The following is a 16,268-nucleotide window of genomic DNA, read 5'->3' as shown; positions in this document are numbered from 1 at the left end:
GCTCATCAATATTGTGAACATAAACTCTTTCAGATTTGAAATTTTTACGAGCTGGTTTATGAAGAGTGTAGACGTCTTGTTCGTTCAGAAATCGCTTTACTTCTTCAATTGGCTTTTTAGTTTTTCTTTGTAGTTCATTGATTCCACAAAATCCAGTTTCAGGGTTGTAATATGCATCGTCTAGTTTGATTTCCGATTTTTTAGTTTCTTTGGTAGAGGGTTTGATGGATTTTAAAGTACCTCCACTTTTTGAATTGGGAATTATTTTGCATTTTTTCGTTTTGCATACTACACATTTTCCTCTCAACAACTGCTTGTTGTTAATGCTCAAAATCTGAGATATGTCGGTAGTATCTGTACTGATCCGACATTTGAAACAATACATTTATAAACAAAAAATTTGCTGAAGAATATGTGAGATTGAAATTGGTGTTAAGAATAGAATTTCTCAGTGCGCTAGAGGGAATTCTCAGAGCGCTAAAGGAGCGCTAGAGGAGCGCTGATAGTAAAGCGACCATCGGAGGGTTGATGGAGGGCCCGAGGAATTTTCGGGAAAATAGGGGGTCATTTTAAAAGGTCGTTTTTGATTGATTAATTGGGTTATCCTTGGAGATTGATATCAAATTTTGACAAAAGTGGTAATAATTAGAGGCGGGCCCAAAAGTGCGCCAGAAAGGACAATTATATACTACTAATGTATAATCGTGTGTCGTAAAATACGATGCACGCGTGTGCATACACTCTGACGAGCAAAGGCACGAGAACGGTTGGCGCGCCGACCGATCGGTCAACTCGGTCGGCTCGGTCGGCGGTCGGTCGGTCGGCTGAATTCGCCGATTGAATGGAAGCCTTAATTCGGAATCGACCATGGCTTCCATACAGTAAGTGGTGAAAAAATTTTTCAAGAAAAGAAATACGGTTCTTTCAGGCTCTCGGCTCTTTACCGGATTATTCCAACATGTCAGCACAAACTACTTCCGGAGACGATTGCCCTTCAACGAGTGCATGGGTACGGTTCATTTTTTCAAACAAATGTCTCGTTTTCCCTAAACATTATTATTTCAGTATCCAATCTTCGAAGTTCCCGAGCCCTACTCCTTTGCACCAACAAGTCTTTGACAATCAAGCTTCAACCAGCTCACAGGTTTGATTCATTTTTCAAAGAATGCGCTGATAACATGCAGTACCGGCCGATGAGACGTGTTTTCCAAAATCAGAAATAAAGCTCAAAAATGAACAAAACTGCAATCATATGCTACTTACAAACCAAAGTCACCCAAAAGTTTAAAACTTGGGGTAATATGGTATGCTAGAACTCTTTTTAAACAATTATTTAAAAAAATCCATTCTCACTTCTTTTCGTTCAAATACGTCATGAAATCAAATCAATTTTATTCTTATCAGTGTTGAAATTTCCGTTACACAGTTCACTTTCTACTTTCTACGTTTAACATTGATATTATCAGTTTCGCTCTTTTTCCTATATATTTTTTCTCAATTTTCAGCTTTTCCAGAAAACATTTTTTTTCAGATGACTGAAAAAGAATTCACTCTGAAACATATATTCACTGATGTTGAGAAATTCCAGCAAAATCACTATCTCTGTAGTCCACGAGAAGACCATTTTGGTATCGGATGGTAGGTCTTATTGCTCATTTTTTAAATTATATTTGTATGTCAATTCAATTGCAGGAAAATAAATATTGAAAAAAGAAACGAACACCTCGGAATTTTCTTACACACAAATGTGACGGGAAATCAAGAAATTCACATTAATTTTATCCTGAGAATATTCTCGAAAAACCGGGAAAAAAATCATTCAAATTCTGGGAGTGATTTATTCAAAAATAATGGGTACGACTGGGATAATTGGGGTAAGGACAAATTCATTGAATGGAGAACTTTGGAAGATGAATATCTGGATGATGGAAAATTGGAAGTGGAAGTTCATGTGAAAATAAATAAAATGGTTGGCTTTCCGAGAGAAGAATTAAGAAGCTTTGGGGAGGACATGAAACAATTCTCCGATGTTACATTGAAAGTAAAAGAGCGGAAATTCTATATTTCGAAGTTGGTGAGTCATTTTTTCAGTTTTTGATTTTCATCTATTCAACTTTTTCAGTACCTCTCCTCTCATTCTCCATATTTTGCAACTTTATTTTTGGGAAGATTTCAAGAATCTGAAAAATCAGAAATCGAATTAAAAGATGTCAATCCTCAAGACTTCCAATACTATCTTGAAGTTCTACACTTAGAAAATGGAATTGATGGTGGGTTACTGTACTTACCGTATATTTTGAAAAGAGCAATTTCAGATGATACTGTCCAAGGAATTTTATCAGTGGCTTATTTGTTCGACACTCCTAAAATTGTCAAAAAATGTGAAGAATTTTTGGTCAAGGAATCAAAAAAGGGATTGAAAGAAAAGTTGGAAATGGCTGGAAGTTACAGGTTGGAAGAACTGAAAGTGAGTGTTCAGAAGATAATTTTAATCTGAAAAATTGATCTTTTCGTTCAAATACGTCATGAAATCAAATCAATTTTATTCTTATCAGTGTTGAAATTTCCCGTTTTCCTTGCTAACTCTTAAATTGTTTGTCTCTTCAATTTTCTTTTTTTTTTCAATTTCAAAAGACTTCATTTTCATTTTATCAATTCAAGAATTATCAGAAAACTGGGCACTAAAAACTTTTAGTTATTATTTTCTGAAATATCAATCTTTCTTTTTACATAAATCAAAATCGGAAAACTGAAACTTCAAAATGCATGATTTCTGATTTAAAAATTTACCTGTGATTCTCAAAAACTGTCTCAAAGTATCTAATTTTGAACTTTTTTTGAATAAGTTGTGCACAAAAATTGCTAATCACTGAATTTCTTATCACTCCCTTCCCCCACTTTTTGGTTACACAGTTCTCTTTCTACTTTCTACGTTTAACATTGATATTATCAGTTTCGCTCTTTTTCCTATATATTGTTTCTCAATTTTCAGCTTTTCCAGAAAACATTTTTTTCAGATGACTGAAAGAGAATTCACTCTGAAACATATATTCACTGATGTTGAGAAAATCGAGCAATATCAAAGTCTCTTTAGTCCAGAAAAAGAAAATTTTGGAGTCAAATGGTAGGTCTTATTGCTCATTTTTTAAATTATATTTGTATGTCAATTCAATTGCAGGAAAATAAGAATTCAAAAATGGAACGAACACCTCGTAATGTATTTATACACAAATGTGACAGGAAATCAAGAAATTCACACTAATTGTATCCTGAGAATATTCTCGAAAAACCGGGAAAAAAATCATTCAAAGTCTTCGAGCAATCCACGCAATCATTTTCATGGTGGGCTCCATGGTTGGCTCCATTGGGGTTGGGAGAAATTCATTGAATGGAGAACTTTGGAAGATGAATATCTGGATGGTGGAAAATTGGAAGTGGAAGTTCATGTGAAAATAAATAAAATGGTTGGCTTTCCGGAAGAAACGAATGAATTTCCCAGAAAAGATTTAAGAAGTTTCGGAGAGGATATGAAACAATTCTCCGATGTTACATTGAAAGTAAAAGAGCGGAAATTCTATATTTCGAAGTTGGTGAGTCATTTTTTCAGTTTTTGATTTTCATCTATTCAACTTTTTCAGTACCTCTCCTCTCATTCTCCATATTTTGCAACTTTATTTTTGGGAAGATTTCAAGAATCTGAAAAATCAGAAATCGAATTAAAAGATGTCAATCCTCAAGACTTCCAATACTATCTTGAAGTTCTACATCTAGAAAATGCAATTGACGGTGGGTTACTGTACTTACCGTATATTTTGAAAAGAGCAATTTCAGATGATACTGTCCAAGGAATTTTATCAGTGGCTGATATGTTCGACACTCCTAAAATTGTCAAAAAATGTGAAGAATTTTTGGTCAAGGAATCAAAAAAGGGATTGAAAAGAAAGCTGGAGTTGGCTGGAAATTATAGAATGGAGGGACTGAAAGTGAGTTTTAGACGAATAATTTAAAAGTGAGCAGTTTATTGACTTTTTTCAGAAACAATGCCTGGATGAAATCAAATCAAAAGCGGATATTCGTTCAGTTATTTCAGAGGATCCCAGTGAAATGGACCCAAAAATTCTTGCAGAGCTACTCAAAAAATCTTCAGATTCCAATTGAATTATTATTCTTTGTTCGCAATTCATTAATTCTTTTTAACAACAAAAATGTAATTTCTGTATTAATTCAAATTCTGATAATGCTGAAATGAATCTGATAATTTACAAAAATTTGTTTTGAATATTTAAAGAACAACAGAATGAATCGTTTTTTTTTCATCTATTTCATGTTATAACAACTAACACTTAGCAATAAGAAACTCGTCTTTTTCATCTCTTTCTATGACTAATACACAAAAATATACTCCGAATTTTAGAATTAGCAATGAAAAGCGTAGAATATTATTCCTCATCTCTATTTCGTTCATTAAAACCAGTTTCTTCTTGCTAAGTGTCCATTTTCATTTTAAAAAGATTACCGTAAAACCTCTAATAGAACGACACCCGGATCGTCCACTTTGAGCCTATATATCTCACTTCCTGTGAAAGATGGCAAAAAGTGGTTAACTAGTAAAATGTTTATCAGGATATCAGCAACATTTTACTATTTAGCCACTTTTTGATATCTTTCACAGAAAAGGAGATATATAGGCTCAAAGTGGNCGATCCGGGTGTCGTTCTATTAGAGGTTTTACGGTATGTATCTTTTATTTATACAAGTTTTTCTTTTTCCTTTAAATTTAAAAAAAAGATCTAGATCATCTAGTAAAACGTTGGCAGGTTGTGATGAACCATAATACTGAATATATTACTCACTGAAATATTTCATACGTTTAATAAATTTGTGTTGAAAAAATGTCGAAAAATGTAAAAGACTTTCGGAACAACCTGATATTTCATCAAATACCTTCAAAAGCCAGCTAGTCACGAATCAAAGTATTCATTTTTTCCTGTTTTTCACATAAATGGTGCAAATTTTCGTATTCTCTAGATGAGGTTGTATCTCTCCGAACATCCAATAATCTGATAGAGATCAGTCGGGACTATAAGAAGGTGAGGGAGAACGGTCCCACTGAAGCTGCTCAGGTCTGACTTGACTGCAGGTAAAAAATGAAAAATCCTCATGTTCACGGAAAGTCATGCCGTACCTGAGCCGCTTTGGCTGGACGGTTCTCCTTTACCCCCGTGAAAGACTTGATTCAGCTCTATCAGATCATCAGTTATTCAAAAGTATACGACGTCATCTGGAGCTTAAGGACTTTAACACACTTGATGCCTGAAAAAATGGACTGGAGGGATACTTTGACTTCGACTAGCTGGCTTTTGGAGGGATGGTACCCACAAGTTACCTGAACATTGCCAACATGTTGTGGATCACGACGGTGCATATTGCTAATTCTGGATTATTCTTGTGTTTGTGTTATTTACTAATAAAGAAATGGACAAGTACTTTCCTGCCAATATGTAACAAACAGTACGAATTGCAGTAAAAAGTTCTGGAATTTTCTAGAATTTTCTAGAATGTTCTGGAATTTTCTAGAATGTTCTGGAATTTTCGAGAATTTTCTGGAATTTTCGAGAATGTTCTGGAATTTTCGAGAATTTTCTGGAATTTTCTAGAATTTTCTAGAATTTTCTAGAATGTTCTGGAATTTTCGAGAATTTTCTGGAATTTTCTAGAATTTTCTGGAATGTTCTGGAATTTTCTAGAATGTTCTGGAATTTTCGAGAATTTTCTGGAATTTTCTAGAATGTTCTGGAATTTTCGAGAATTTTCTGGAATTTTCGAGAATTTTCTAGAATTTTCTAGAATGTTCTGGAATTTTCGAGAATTTTCTGGAATTTTCTAGAATTTTCTGGAATGTTCTGGAATTTTCTAGAATGTTCTGGAATTTTCGAGAATTTTCTGGAATTTTCGAGAATGTTCTGGAATTTTCTAGAATGTTCTGGAATTTTCGAGAATTTTCTGGAATTTTCTAGAATGTTCTGAAATTTTCTAGAATGTTTTGGAATTTTCGAGTATTTTCTGGAATTTTCGAGAATGTTCTGGAATTTTCGAGAATTTTCTAGAATGTTTTGGAATTTTCTGGAATGTTCTAGAATTTTGCGCATAACAAGAACCTTGTATTCTGTAGAAAATTACTATGACCCATTTTCAGTAGTCCACAGGATCGAAATTCAAGTGATATACAAAAGAAACGAAATTTTCAAAATTTTTCAGTTCTGAAGATTTGTGATCAATTTTATGTAGGCAACACATAGATAGACCAAAAAACGGTTTTGCATAATTTCGTGAAGTTTTATTGAGTTTGAGCATAGTTTTGAAATTTTCGATTCTCAACACTGTAGCTTCCCTATAAGCTAGAAGGCCCAGGACACCATAGACATGAAGCGCTCGGCAGTCCATGACTACATACCACACACCACTATAGGAGTCCCACGCGCCTTTGAGTTATTCAAGTTAATGTCCGAGACGGATACACACACAGAAAAGCTTCCTTAGTAAGAAGTAGATTTTGATATATGAATTTTTGGGAATTTTTTGTTTAATTTTTTGAAGAATTTCAAACTTAAAAAGTTCATTTCCCTTTCTCTAACCTCTCTCTTCTCCTCCCACACTATTTCTCCGTCCCTAAAAATTGAGTAGAAGAACTCTGGCACCAACTGACACCGGCTCCGCAAAAAGAAGGGGCGTCGCTCCTCGAGGACATTTCTCTGTGCTCTCTAGCACTCTCTTCTCTCCGCCTCCCTCTCTCTCCCGTTGCTCATTTTTCCCCAGAAGAGAGCTCTCATACCTATACTCTTCCATGGCTCTGTGTTTAAGAGCCTAAATTTATATGAATGATTTTTCTGAATTTTATTCTGATTTTTCTATTCTCTGTATTTTCTACCATGGCTCTCTGTGTTTAAGAATAAAGGTGAGTAATTCAAAATTTTTTAATTTCGCGGGTTCAAAAAAATTTGAATCTTTTGAATGGAATAGTTTCAACTTTTAAGGAAAGTATAGCCATTTCCAAAAGAATATTCTAGATTTCTGTTTTTTTTCAGATTTTCAATTTTGGTCTTTTGGAATCCTATGTGAACTTCTACAATGCAACTCTCACTTGTCCGGATTTTTTTGTAAGCATTGCACCAAAAAACATATTTATTTTCCCTAATTTTTCAGCTCTATTTAAAAGACTGCGATTTCTAAAAAAAGTCCCAACGCCAAAGTCAAAGTTCCAACAATGTACCATTTGTAGAAGGTGAGTTGTTTTGTGGTGAACTTTGGATCAAATTATCTCGGTTCCTACAAAAGATATTAAGAAAGTGTGAACTGATAAAATGTGACTGATATTATGATAACCATTTTATTAGCTGACAAACTTTTGATATATATTACAGAAAATGAAATAACTTTATTTAAGAATCTGGAACCAGCTAAACCATATATGTTTTTTCAGAAATGTCTTGGTTATTTCGGTCCACGCCATGCTAACCATGTGCCTCCAGGTATAAACACTTGCCAACAATAAGTATGCCTACAATATCAACTTTAGTTTCAATTATCGATTTTCTTTCAGGCATGTCAATTCCACATTGTGGGACATCCAACGTAGAGTGTGATCCGCTGCCTATGCAACGATGTTTGTGCAAACGAGACGGATGCCTTATACGGTCGATATAAATACCATTATTATTTATTTTTTATTTTTTATAAACGATTCCTTTTTTAAAATTTTTGAAACCAGAATAAAATTGATTTTTGTTAACCAGTGTGTTGTTCTGAATATTTGAAAAAATCATAGTTTTAGTCAGTTTTGAAGGAAGTCATATTTTTTCGGTATGAAATTTTTGAACAGCTAGAAAAGCTGAAGAATTTCAGATCTTAAATTTTGATTTTATCAAAAGAGGGGAATTTTCGACAAAGGGAAAAATTTCGAATATAGAAAATTTCCTGAGCTTCCGAATTTTAGGGTATTTTCAATTTGCTGAACTTTTTTGAGTTTTAGGATTCCGAATTTCAGAATTTCTGGTTTTTTGACTTTCTGGTTTTTTGACTTTCTGGAATTTCTGAATTTCTGAATTACGGAATTTCTGAATTTCGGATATTCTGAATTTCTGAATTTCTGAATTTCTGAATTTCTGAATTTCTGAATTTCTGAATTTCTGAGTTTTTGAATTTCTGAATTTCTGAATTTTTGAATTTCTGAATTTCTGAATTTTTGAATTTCTGAATTTCTGAGTTTTTGAGTTTCTGAATTTCTGAATTTCTGAATTTCTGAATTCTTGAATTTCTAAATTTCTGAATTTCTGAATTTCTGAATTTTTGAATTTTTGAATTTCTGAATTTCTGAATTTCCGAATTTCTGAATTTCTGAATTTCTGAATTTCTGAATTTCTGAATTTCTGAATTTCTGAATTTCTGAATTTCTGAATTTCTGAATTTCTGAATTTCTGAATTTCTGAATTTCTGAATTTCTGAATTTCTGAATTTCTGAATTTCTGAATTCCTGAATTTCTGAATTTCTGAATTTCTGAATTTCTGAATTTCTGAATTCCTGAATTTCTGAATTTCTGAATTTCTGAATTTCTGATTTCTTAACTTTCTAGAATTTTGAAATTCAGAATTTCTGATTTTTTTTTGAAAATTTCTGGAATTCAACTACGTGATTTTTCTCGAGTTTTTTTTCTAAAAGCTTCAGAATACATTGCACATCAATTCCAAACAATGGTCTATTTTTCAAAAATACCATGTGAAACTTTTTGAATCATCATTTTTCTCCCATATTTCTCCTTTTTAAATAGAAAATCATAAGACATTTGAAAAGGGTCTTCTGGTATAAAAAATGATGGAAATTTTGAAATTTTTAGCTATTTGTTGAAAAAATTTGAGTTTCTAGGAAAAAATGGTCCCGGACTATCAAGCTAGTGCCAACCGGGAGCTCCCAAAGATGCCAGGAAAATATTCTTATTTGATTTTAATTTTTGTTATAATCTTGGTGATTTGTATTCTGACATAGTGAGTTTTTGAAGTTCTGGAATATTCAAATTCGGATATCCAGAAAATTTGAAATTTTGAGATTTTCAGTATGGCTGTTCAACATGGAATCAAGATTGATAATCAGGTTCATGTTCAGTAAGTTAGAGAAAATTTCCAGAAGCTTCTAGAATCGGTCAACTTTGAAGCCTTGAAAAAGTGGTTGAATTTGTACAAAAAAAATTGTCAATTACAAAAATGAAGCTCTTTTTTCTGTTCAGTATACTCTGAAATTTTCAGACAAGTCTAGAAATTTTGTACTACTTTTGTAGGACTTCAAAATTGACAAATTTCCATTTGGTTACTGTAGCTTGTTTGAAATTTTCAGACCTACTGCTACTTCTTGTCCAGTTAATAAATGTTCAAAATCCTCCAAGAATTTCGAAGATGCCGCTGTTCAAACTGATTATTCTAACATTGACTATGAGTTTAGGTGAAATTGAAGAAGAAAAAAAGGAATTTTCAGAAAAATCGAGAAGCGTGAGGAGGAGGCAATCATTCATCTGTCTGTGTGATTCTTGCTAGTTATCATTTTGATAATAATTATCATTTTCTGTATTTTTTAAAACTTCCATTTTGTTTATACTAATGTGAACCTTACAAACAGCCTGAAATGAATATGTTGAGAATCAGATTTTTTTCAAAATTGAGATTCCGAGATTCTGAGATTCTGAGATTCTGAGATTCTGAGATTCTGAGATTCTGAGATTTTGCGATTCTGAGATTCTGCAATTCTGAGATTCTGCGATTCTGAGATTCTGAGATTCTGCGATAATATTTGAAAAACAGATAATATTTGAAAAACAGATAAATTTTAACTCATTTTAATGAAATAAAAATTTTTGGTCGGAGTCCCCCTTTAATGAATCATCATCATTTTTTCATTCATTGCTCCAAGTTTCCTCTGTCATCCAAAATTCTTTTATTGGGTATAAAAAACCCCAGGAAGTTAGAAAAATTATGTATTTTCTTCTCGAAATTCACTGAATTCTTGACTAAAATGGTCTTTGGCAGCTGTGATTCTGATGGCAAGTATCTAGTATGCACTATAATTTTGTTTACGCTTGCAATGGTGGGGTATTATTTTCTACATGTGTGAGTTTTCAAAAATTTTCCGATTACTGTACTTCAAAATTTTCAGCTGGGCGGACGATCTGTAAAAAAAAGAGAAACAAGCTAGAAAGGAGGAGGAGTTGTGAGTGGGAAAACAGATACCGTAAAACCTCTAATAGAACGACACCCGGATCGTCCACTTTGAGTCTATATATCTCACTTCTTTTGAAAGATATCGAAAAGTGGTTAACTAGTAAAATGTTTATCAGGATATCAGCAATATTTTATTAGTTAGCCACTTTTTGATATCTTTCACANAAAATGAGATATATAGGCTCAAAGTAGACGATCCGGGTGTCGTTCTATTAGAGGTTTTACGGTAAACGTTATTTTTCCAGAACTCCTCTAGAATTTTCCAAAACACAATAGTTCAGTTTCGCCAAGTTTCCAAAATGCCCACCTTGTATTTGCCATTATGGTCAGGCTCCTGAAAAATCAATAACCGCGGAATTCCCAACTAAGATTTCTGAAAGACCTGGAACTAGAAACAGGTGAAATTCCAATTTCAAATTTTTTGAAGTTTTTAATTTTTCAGAAAAGTGGACGCTATTGAAAAAGCGGAACCAGTTCTTGTTGGACAGACGATTCTTGTTTGATTGAAATTTTTCCTCGAACAACTTCAATTATAGTCTTTAATTAAGATTGACATTCATGTTTCAAAGGACTTTTGTACATAAAATCATGAAAATGTAAATAGATGTGAATGAATGAATAAAAATGCAAAGTTTGTGAGATTATGCTAAACAATTTATCAGTTGTAGACTTTTTTAAATCACTTCCAGGAACAGAGATAAATTAGCTCAAAGTTGAAAGTTGGGGGCTCTTCTAATACAGGTTTGACGGTAACTTGAAAATTGAAAAACTCAAAAGATTCTGAGATTCTGAGATTCTGAGATTCTGAGATTCTGAGATACTGAGATTCTGAGATTCTGAGTTTCTGAGATTCGGAGATTCTGAGATTCTGAGATTCTGCGATTCTGATGAGATTCTGAGATTCTGAGATTCTGAGATTCTGCGATTCTGAAATTCTGAGATTTTGAGATTCTGAGATTCTGAGATACTGAGATTCTGAGATTCTGAGATTCTGAGATTCGGAGATTCTGAGATTCTGAGATTCTGAGATTCTGAGATTCTGAGATTCTGAGATTCTGAGATTTTGAGATTCTGAGATTCTGAGATTCTGAGATTCTGAGATACTGAGATTCTGAGATTCTGCGATTCTCAGATTTTGAGATTCTGAGATTCTGAGATTCTGAGATTCTGAAATTCTGAGATTTTGAGATACTGAGATTCTGAGATTCTGAGATTTTGAGATTCTGAGATTCTGAGATACTGAAATTCTGAGATTCTGAGATTCTGAGATACTGAGATTCTGAGATTCTGAAATTCTGAGATTCGGAGATTCTGAGATACTGAGATTCTGAGATTCTGAGATTCTGCGATTCGGAGATTCTGAGATTCTGAGATTCTGAAATTCTGAGATTCTGCGATTCTGAGATTCTGAGATTCTGAGATTCTGAGATTTTGAGATTCTGAGATTCTGAGATTCTGAGATTTTGAGATTCTGAGATTCTGAGATTCGGAGATTCTGAGATTCTGAGATTTTGAGATTCTGAGATTCTGAGATTCTGAGATTCTGAGATTCTGAGATTCTGAGATTCTGAGATTCTGAAATTCTGAGATACTGAGATCACTGAGATTCTGAGATTCTGAGTTTCTGAGATTCGGAGATTCTGAGATTCTGAGATTCTGAGATTTTGAGATTCTGAGATTCTGAGATTCGGAGATTCTGAGATTCTGAGATTTCGAGATTCTGAGATTCTGAGATTCCGAGATTGTGAGATTGTGAGATTCTGAGATTCTGAGATTCTGAAATTCTGAGATACTGAGATACTGAGATTCTGAGATTCTGAGTTTCTGAGATTCGGAGATTCTGAGATTCTGAGATTTTGAGATTCTGAGATTAGGAGATTCTGAAATACTAAATTTCAACAAGAGAATTTTGGGAATCAAAAATCAAACCATCATTATTTCTAAACTGCCCATAGATATCAATTTTTGTCTTTTTTTTTACAAAGAAAAAAGTCTTGAATCATCACCATTTTCATTGTTCCATGTTTCCGTTTTCATCAAAAATGCTTCTAATGGGTATAAAAGAATCTCGAAAATTGAAAAAATCATTATTTTGGCTTCTAGAAGCGCTTCGAATCGTCCAATTTCTTCTGTGAACTCAAAAAAATCTGACAATTTTTGATTTCAAATTTTCAGATTCCTTGCCGAAAATGTTCATTGACTATGGAATTAACTCTGAAGAAAACAGGAACCTCTGAAACAGCCAAAAAATATATCCTGTGTGATCTGGACGACGCTTGCAGTTTTGGCATTTTGTTTTTTCTTTGTGTGAGTTTTCAAAAAACTTGGCTACTGTAGTCTCTGAATTTCGAACTACTGTCGAATTTTGTTTATGGGTTACTGTAGAACCTCAATTTTGGAATTTCAGCATGCTCGTCGATCAGGAGCTCAAGAAAAACGCTAAGATAATTGAAGAATTGTGAGTTTTCTAGTTTTTTTTCCAGAATTTTCTAGAATTTTTAAAAGTTTCAGAACTGCCAAGACAACTACTATCTCATCATGCCCAAGTTGTATTTGCAATTGTAAGCAGGTTCCAGAAAATATAATCAGATATGGTGTAGTTCCATCTGAAAATCCGAAAGAACCTGAAACAGAAATTAGGTAAAATAATCTTTCGAAAATTCTAAAAAAATAGTTTCAAAAATTTCAGAAAAATCGAAGCTAATGAGAAAGCAAACCCAATTTTTGTTTCACCGATGATTCATGTTTGATTGAATTTTTTTTTCGAATTTTAATAATAAATTTTTTTTAATTCAAATGTATTTAAAACTTTGGAAAATTTTTTAAAATTAAAAGATACCGTTAACACTCTAATAGAACGCCACCCCTAATCGTCAAATTTGAGCCCATACAGTACCGGTCAAAAGGTTGTAAACGCAGGGTTTTTCGAGCATAACTCAACGCATAACCCAACCAAATTCCGTGATTTTTTTTTCTGGTAACTACAGGGGCAAGTCAAAAGGTATGACTACGGTCAGCGAGTTGTACGCAAACACGCTGACGCGATTCTGCAGATTTTTCAGTTTTTCGAAAAAATCGGGTTTTTCGCCCTTTTTCGCCCTTTTCTTTATTTTCGAATCGCATACCGGTAATAGATAGAGATTCCAGTGTCGGATGCGCTTCTACTAGTTTTCGAATAGCTTCGTCTTCGACGGAAGAATAAGAAAGATCCAGATGCCTCAAATTTGGGAAAGGACGTCGCGAGCGTAAGTACGTTTCGATAGTTCCGACTGAATCGCCAAAAACGCTCGTTTTAGCGAAACTAAGATTTTCAAGATTCTCAATGTCGAAAATATCCAAAAGGCAACGAGACTTCTCAAATTGCAAGCCTCCAACTCTCAAGATTCTGAGCTTTGTCAACTGGGAAATATCAGTGAGGCTCTCCTCGATGGCAGTATAGGAAAAAATCAAGACTTTCGAGATTCGGGAAAAACGAACAGATGTCCTGGAAGTCCTTGGATGTCGTGATCCGATGGCGGAGAGACAGGTTCTTCACGGAAGGAAGCATACGCCCGATCTGAGATTTGTAGACCTACCGTAAAAACTCTATTAGTAGTCACCCCTAATTGAATGCCAGCCTCTAATATAGTGCCACACCCTAACTGAACGCCAGTCCCTATTATAATGTCACTTTGGTTTATCGTTTTTTTTTTCATCTTGAAAGAGGTACTGTACATGTCGAAAATTCTGAGGATTATACAGACTCTGCAAGGCATTCAGACTTTGAAAAGACGAAGATAAACCAAGAATCCCTCGAAAATCGTTTTATGAAAGAGTCGAAAATATAGTTCTTTTGTGATGAGTTTCAGTAGGAATTGAATGCCACCCCCTAATACAATGTCACCCCAGGCCACCTAATAAAGTGACATGGCTATATAATAGAGTTTTTAAGGTATTTTAACTTGTTAATCTGTTTGCAAATACTCCTATCGCTCTCATAAGTTTTCAAAAATGATATTTTGCACATGTCGGCTCAGGCGAGCTACATAAATCCAAAATGCCAAACCCATTTCACTCACCTCTCTTGCCCATCCATCAGCAAAATGCTCCGTATGCCCCTGATTGCGAAATACTGTTGCTTCTGGGCTCAGATCCAGATGAGTGAGACTATCTCGTGATTCTTGTTTCAGAATGCTTCGAAGAACAGATGGAAGATCGTAGACTGCACCGATTCCTGGAACACTTTCAGATTAATGGTGTGCATTATAATTGGAAAATTACCCTTTTCATTTTCGTCTACACTCCAATCATGCCTTAGAGATCTTCTAGTGGCGGCTACCGGTGGATATTTCTTAGAGAGGGAATGATACTTCCGATCTTTTTTGAAATTTCTGAGTTGTTCGAAGCAACACAAACTTAAGTCAAGTTAAATGATCGAATCACTTCAAAGATCTTCTCAGTCATATTGATCCCAGTCAAATTGATTGATGTTGGCTTGAAAATCTTGCTGATGACTTCAAGAGTATTCTCATCCAACGTTTCGAGTGATGGAAGCAGCTGTTGGAAAATCGTGTTGCTAGTGACAGGATCTAGGCAAGCAGTTGGTGGCAGAGAGCCTGGAAGTTCAATTTGTTGAGAAAAAACAAAAAAAAAGGAAATTTACCATTGACTGCATACTCGATGATTTTCTTTTTCGTCAAATTGGCAAGCGTTGGGAAGGACATTTTGGGACTAGAAAATTACCTGAAATAGAAACATTGATTGAGTAGAGTTGCAAAATCAATAGAATGTACAGAGTTCGATGCCTAGCTACTCGGTTATCTACAACCGCGTTGCCCAAAAATGACCCCAAATTTCAAATCGAGTAGTCTCTGTCACTATTGTGTGATGCCCTCCATCATAACAACAAATGTCAGAGTGTGGAAAAAGAAGAGACGCAGAGAAAATCTCACATCAGATATGTATCGTCTGCGTCTCTAAGAAATGATATCTCACTACAACTGTGCATGTCTGTCGTTGGCATCTGGGGAAGGTCATGTGCAAGGTAACACACAGTTGACAGACAATACCCGATTGGAAATTAGCAATAGGCTAAATTGTATGCGGATGGGTCGGGCGTTCAAACTTGGCATGTTGCCAAGTTTTCAATCGGGTATCGTCCGTCGACTGCGTGTTACTTTACCTTGCCCAGTTTCTAACGACAGAAATGCACAGTTGAAGTCAGAAAAATTTCTCAGAGTCGCAGAAAATCCAGAAACAAAAACATTTTGGGATTTTCTCTGCGTCTCTTCCTATTCTTCCACACTCTAACAACTGCCCGTCTATCGTTGGTACAGGAAAAGGTTGCGTACGCTGTTGGTTGAAGTGATAGAGAACATCACACAATAGCGACATAAAGTCTTCGACTTGAAATTTGGCGCCAGCACGGTTGCGTCCAAATTCTCGCGAACTTTGTATATTTGTCTCATTTTGATGTTACATCTCTTCGCGATTTGAATTCCCTATATTTCTATTTCAGGTAATTTTCTTCTCCCAAAATGTCCTTCCCAGCGCTTGCCAATTTGACGAATAGGAAAATCATCGAGTTTGCAGTGAATGATAAATTTTTCTTATTTTTATTGTTTCATTCTCACGGTCTCCCAGCGTTCATCTCTCGCAATTTTCCCAGATTTAATTGAAAAACTGGATGAATAGCTAAGAACGTGTCAAAAACGTTCAAAAATGAATAATTTTTAAAGGTGGGGGGACACGAGATTTTTCGTAGTTTTTTTGTAGCTAGAGTATGCATTCTACCGTGACGGTGTACAACGCTTAATGTCACTCTGCGACGCNTGGNCGGTCCTTCGCTTTATGTATGCAATCGGGCGTGCCCTTTCTCTTTGCCCGCGTGGCTCAGTCGGTAGCGGCGCCGCACCCTCAATCATCGCCCTCACAAGTTCAACTCCTCGAGGGGCATCTTTGAACGAAATTTCGAGAACATTATTTTTTTCATGTCCCCCCACCTTTAAAAAAATTTATGGGGGGGG

The 16,268-nt window shown here is 34.8% G+C and overlaps 5 protein-coding genes across 5 annotated transcripts; 3 read left to right on the top strand and 2 right to left on the bottom strand.

Moving 5' to 3' along the window:
* Positions 1–867: 867 nt before the first annotated feature.
* CBG10279 lies at positions 868–7,704 on the top strand (the record flags this gene model as incomplete). Its single annotated transcript, XM_002631952.1, has 14 exons — positions 868–881; positions 929–1,009; positions 1,066–1,144; positions 1,532–1,638; positions 1,693–2,074; positions 2,123–2,270; positions 2,316–2,467; positions 3,018–3,124; positions 3,179–3,590; positions 3,639–3,786; positions 3,832–3,983; positions 7,086–7,157; positions 7,481–7,529; positions 7,601–7,704. 14 exons carry the CDS (start codon positions 868–870, stop codon positions 7,702–7,704), a joined length of 2,007 nt encoding a protein of 668 aa, XP_002631998.1.
* Positions 7,705–9,109: 1,405 nt separating this feature from the next.
* On the top strand, positions 9,110–10,766 carry CBG10278 (the record flags this gene model as incomplete). The annotated part of the gene is made up of 4 exons (XM_045240747.1): positions 9,110–9,156; positions 9,386–9,490; positions 10,545–10,661; positions 10,706–10,766. The coding sequence occupies 4 exons, from the start codon at positions 9,110–9,112 to the stop codon at positions 10,764–10,766; spliced, it is 330 nt and encodes a 109-aa protein (XP_045094228.1).
* A 267-nt stretch (positions 10,767–11,033) lies between these two features.
* CBG10276 lies at positions 11,034–12,198 on the bottom strand (the record flags this gene model as incomplete). Its single annotated transcript, XM_002631949.1, has 2 exons — positions 11,034–12,143; positions 12,193–12,198. The coding sequence occupies 2 exons, from the start codon at positions 12,196–12,198 to the stop codon at positions 11,034–11,036; spliced, it is 1,116 nt and encodes a 371-aa protein (XP_002631995.1).
* Positions 12,199–12,671: 473 nt separating this feature from the next.
* Positions 12,672–13,013, top strand: CBG25734 (the record flags this gene model as incomplete). Its single annotated transcript, XM_045240746.1, has 3 exons — positions 12,672–12,721; positions 12,775–12,903; positions 12,953–13,013. The coding sequence occupies 3 exons, from the start codon at positions 12,672–12,674 to the stop codon at positions 13,011–13,013; spliced, it is 240 nt and encodes a 79-aa protein (XP_045098998.1).
* A 1,645-nt stretch (positions 13,014–14,658) lies between these two features.
* Positions 14,659–14,966, bottom strand: CBG10274 (the record flags this gene model as incomplete). Its single annotated transcript, XM_002631948.2, has 2 exons — positions 14,659–14,858; positions 14,906–14,966. The coding sequence occupies 2 exons, from the start codon at positions 14,964–14,966 to the stop codon at positions 14,659–14,661; spliced, it is 261 nt and encodes an 86-aa protein (XP_002631994.2).
* Between the last annotated feature and the right edge of the window lie 1,302 nt (positions 14,967–16,268).

Source organism: Caenorhabditis briggsae, assembly GCF_000004555.2.
Source record: "Caenorhabditis briggsae complete genome, chrX, whole genome shotgun sequence".
NCBI classification, from domain to species: Eukaryota; Metazoa; Nematoda; class Chromadorea; order Rhabditida; family Rhabditidae; genus Caenorhabditis; species Caenorhabditis briggsae.
This window is presented reverse-complemented; position numbering and strand designations above follow the sequence as displayed.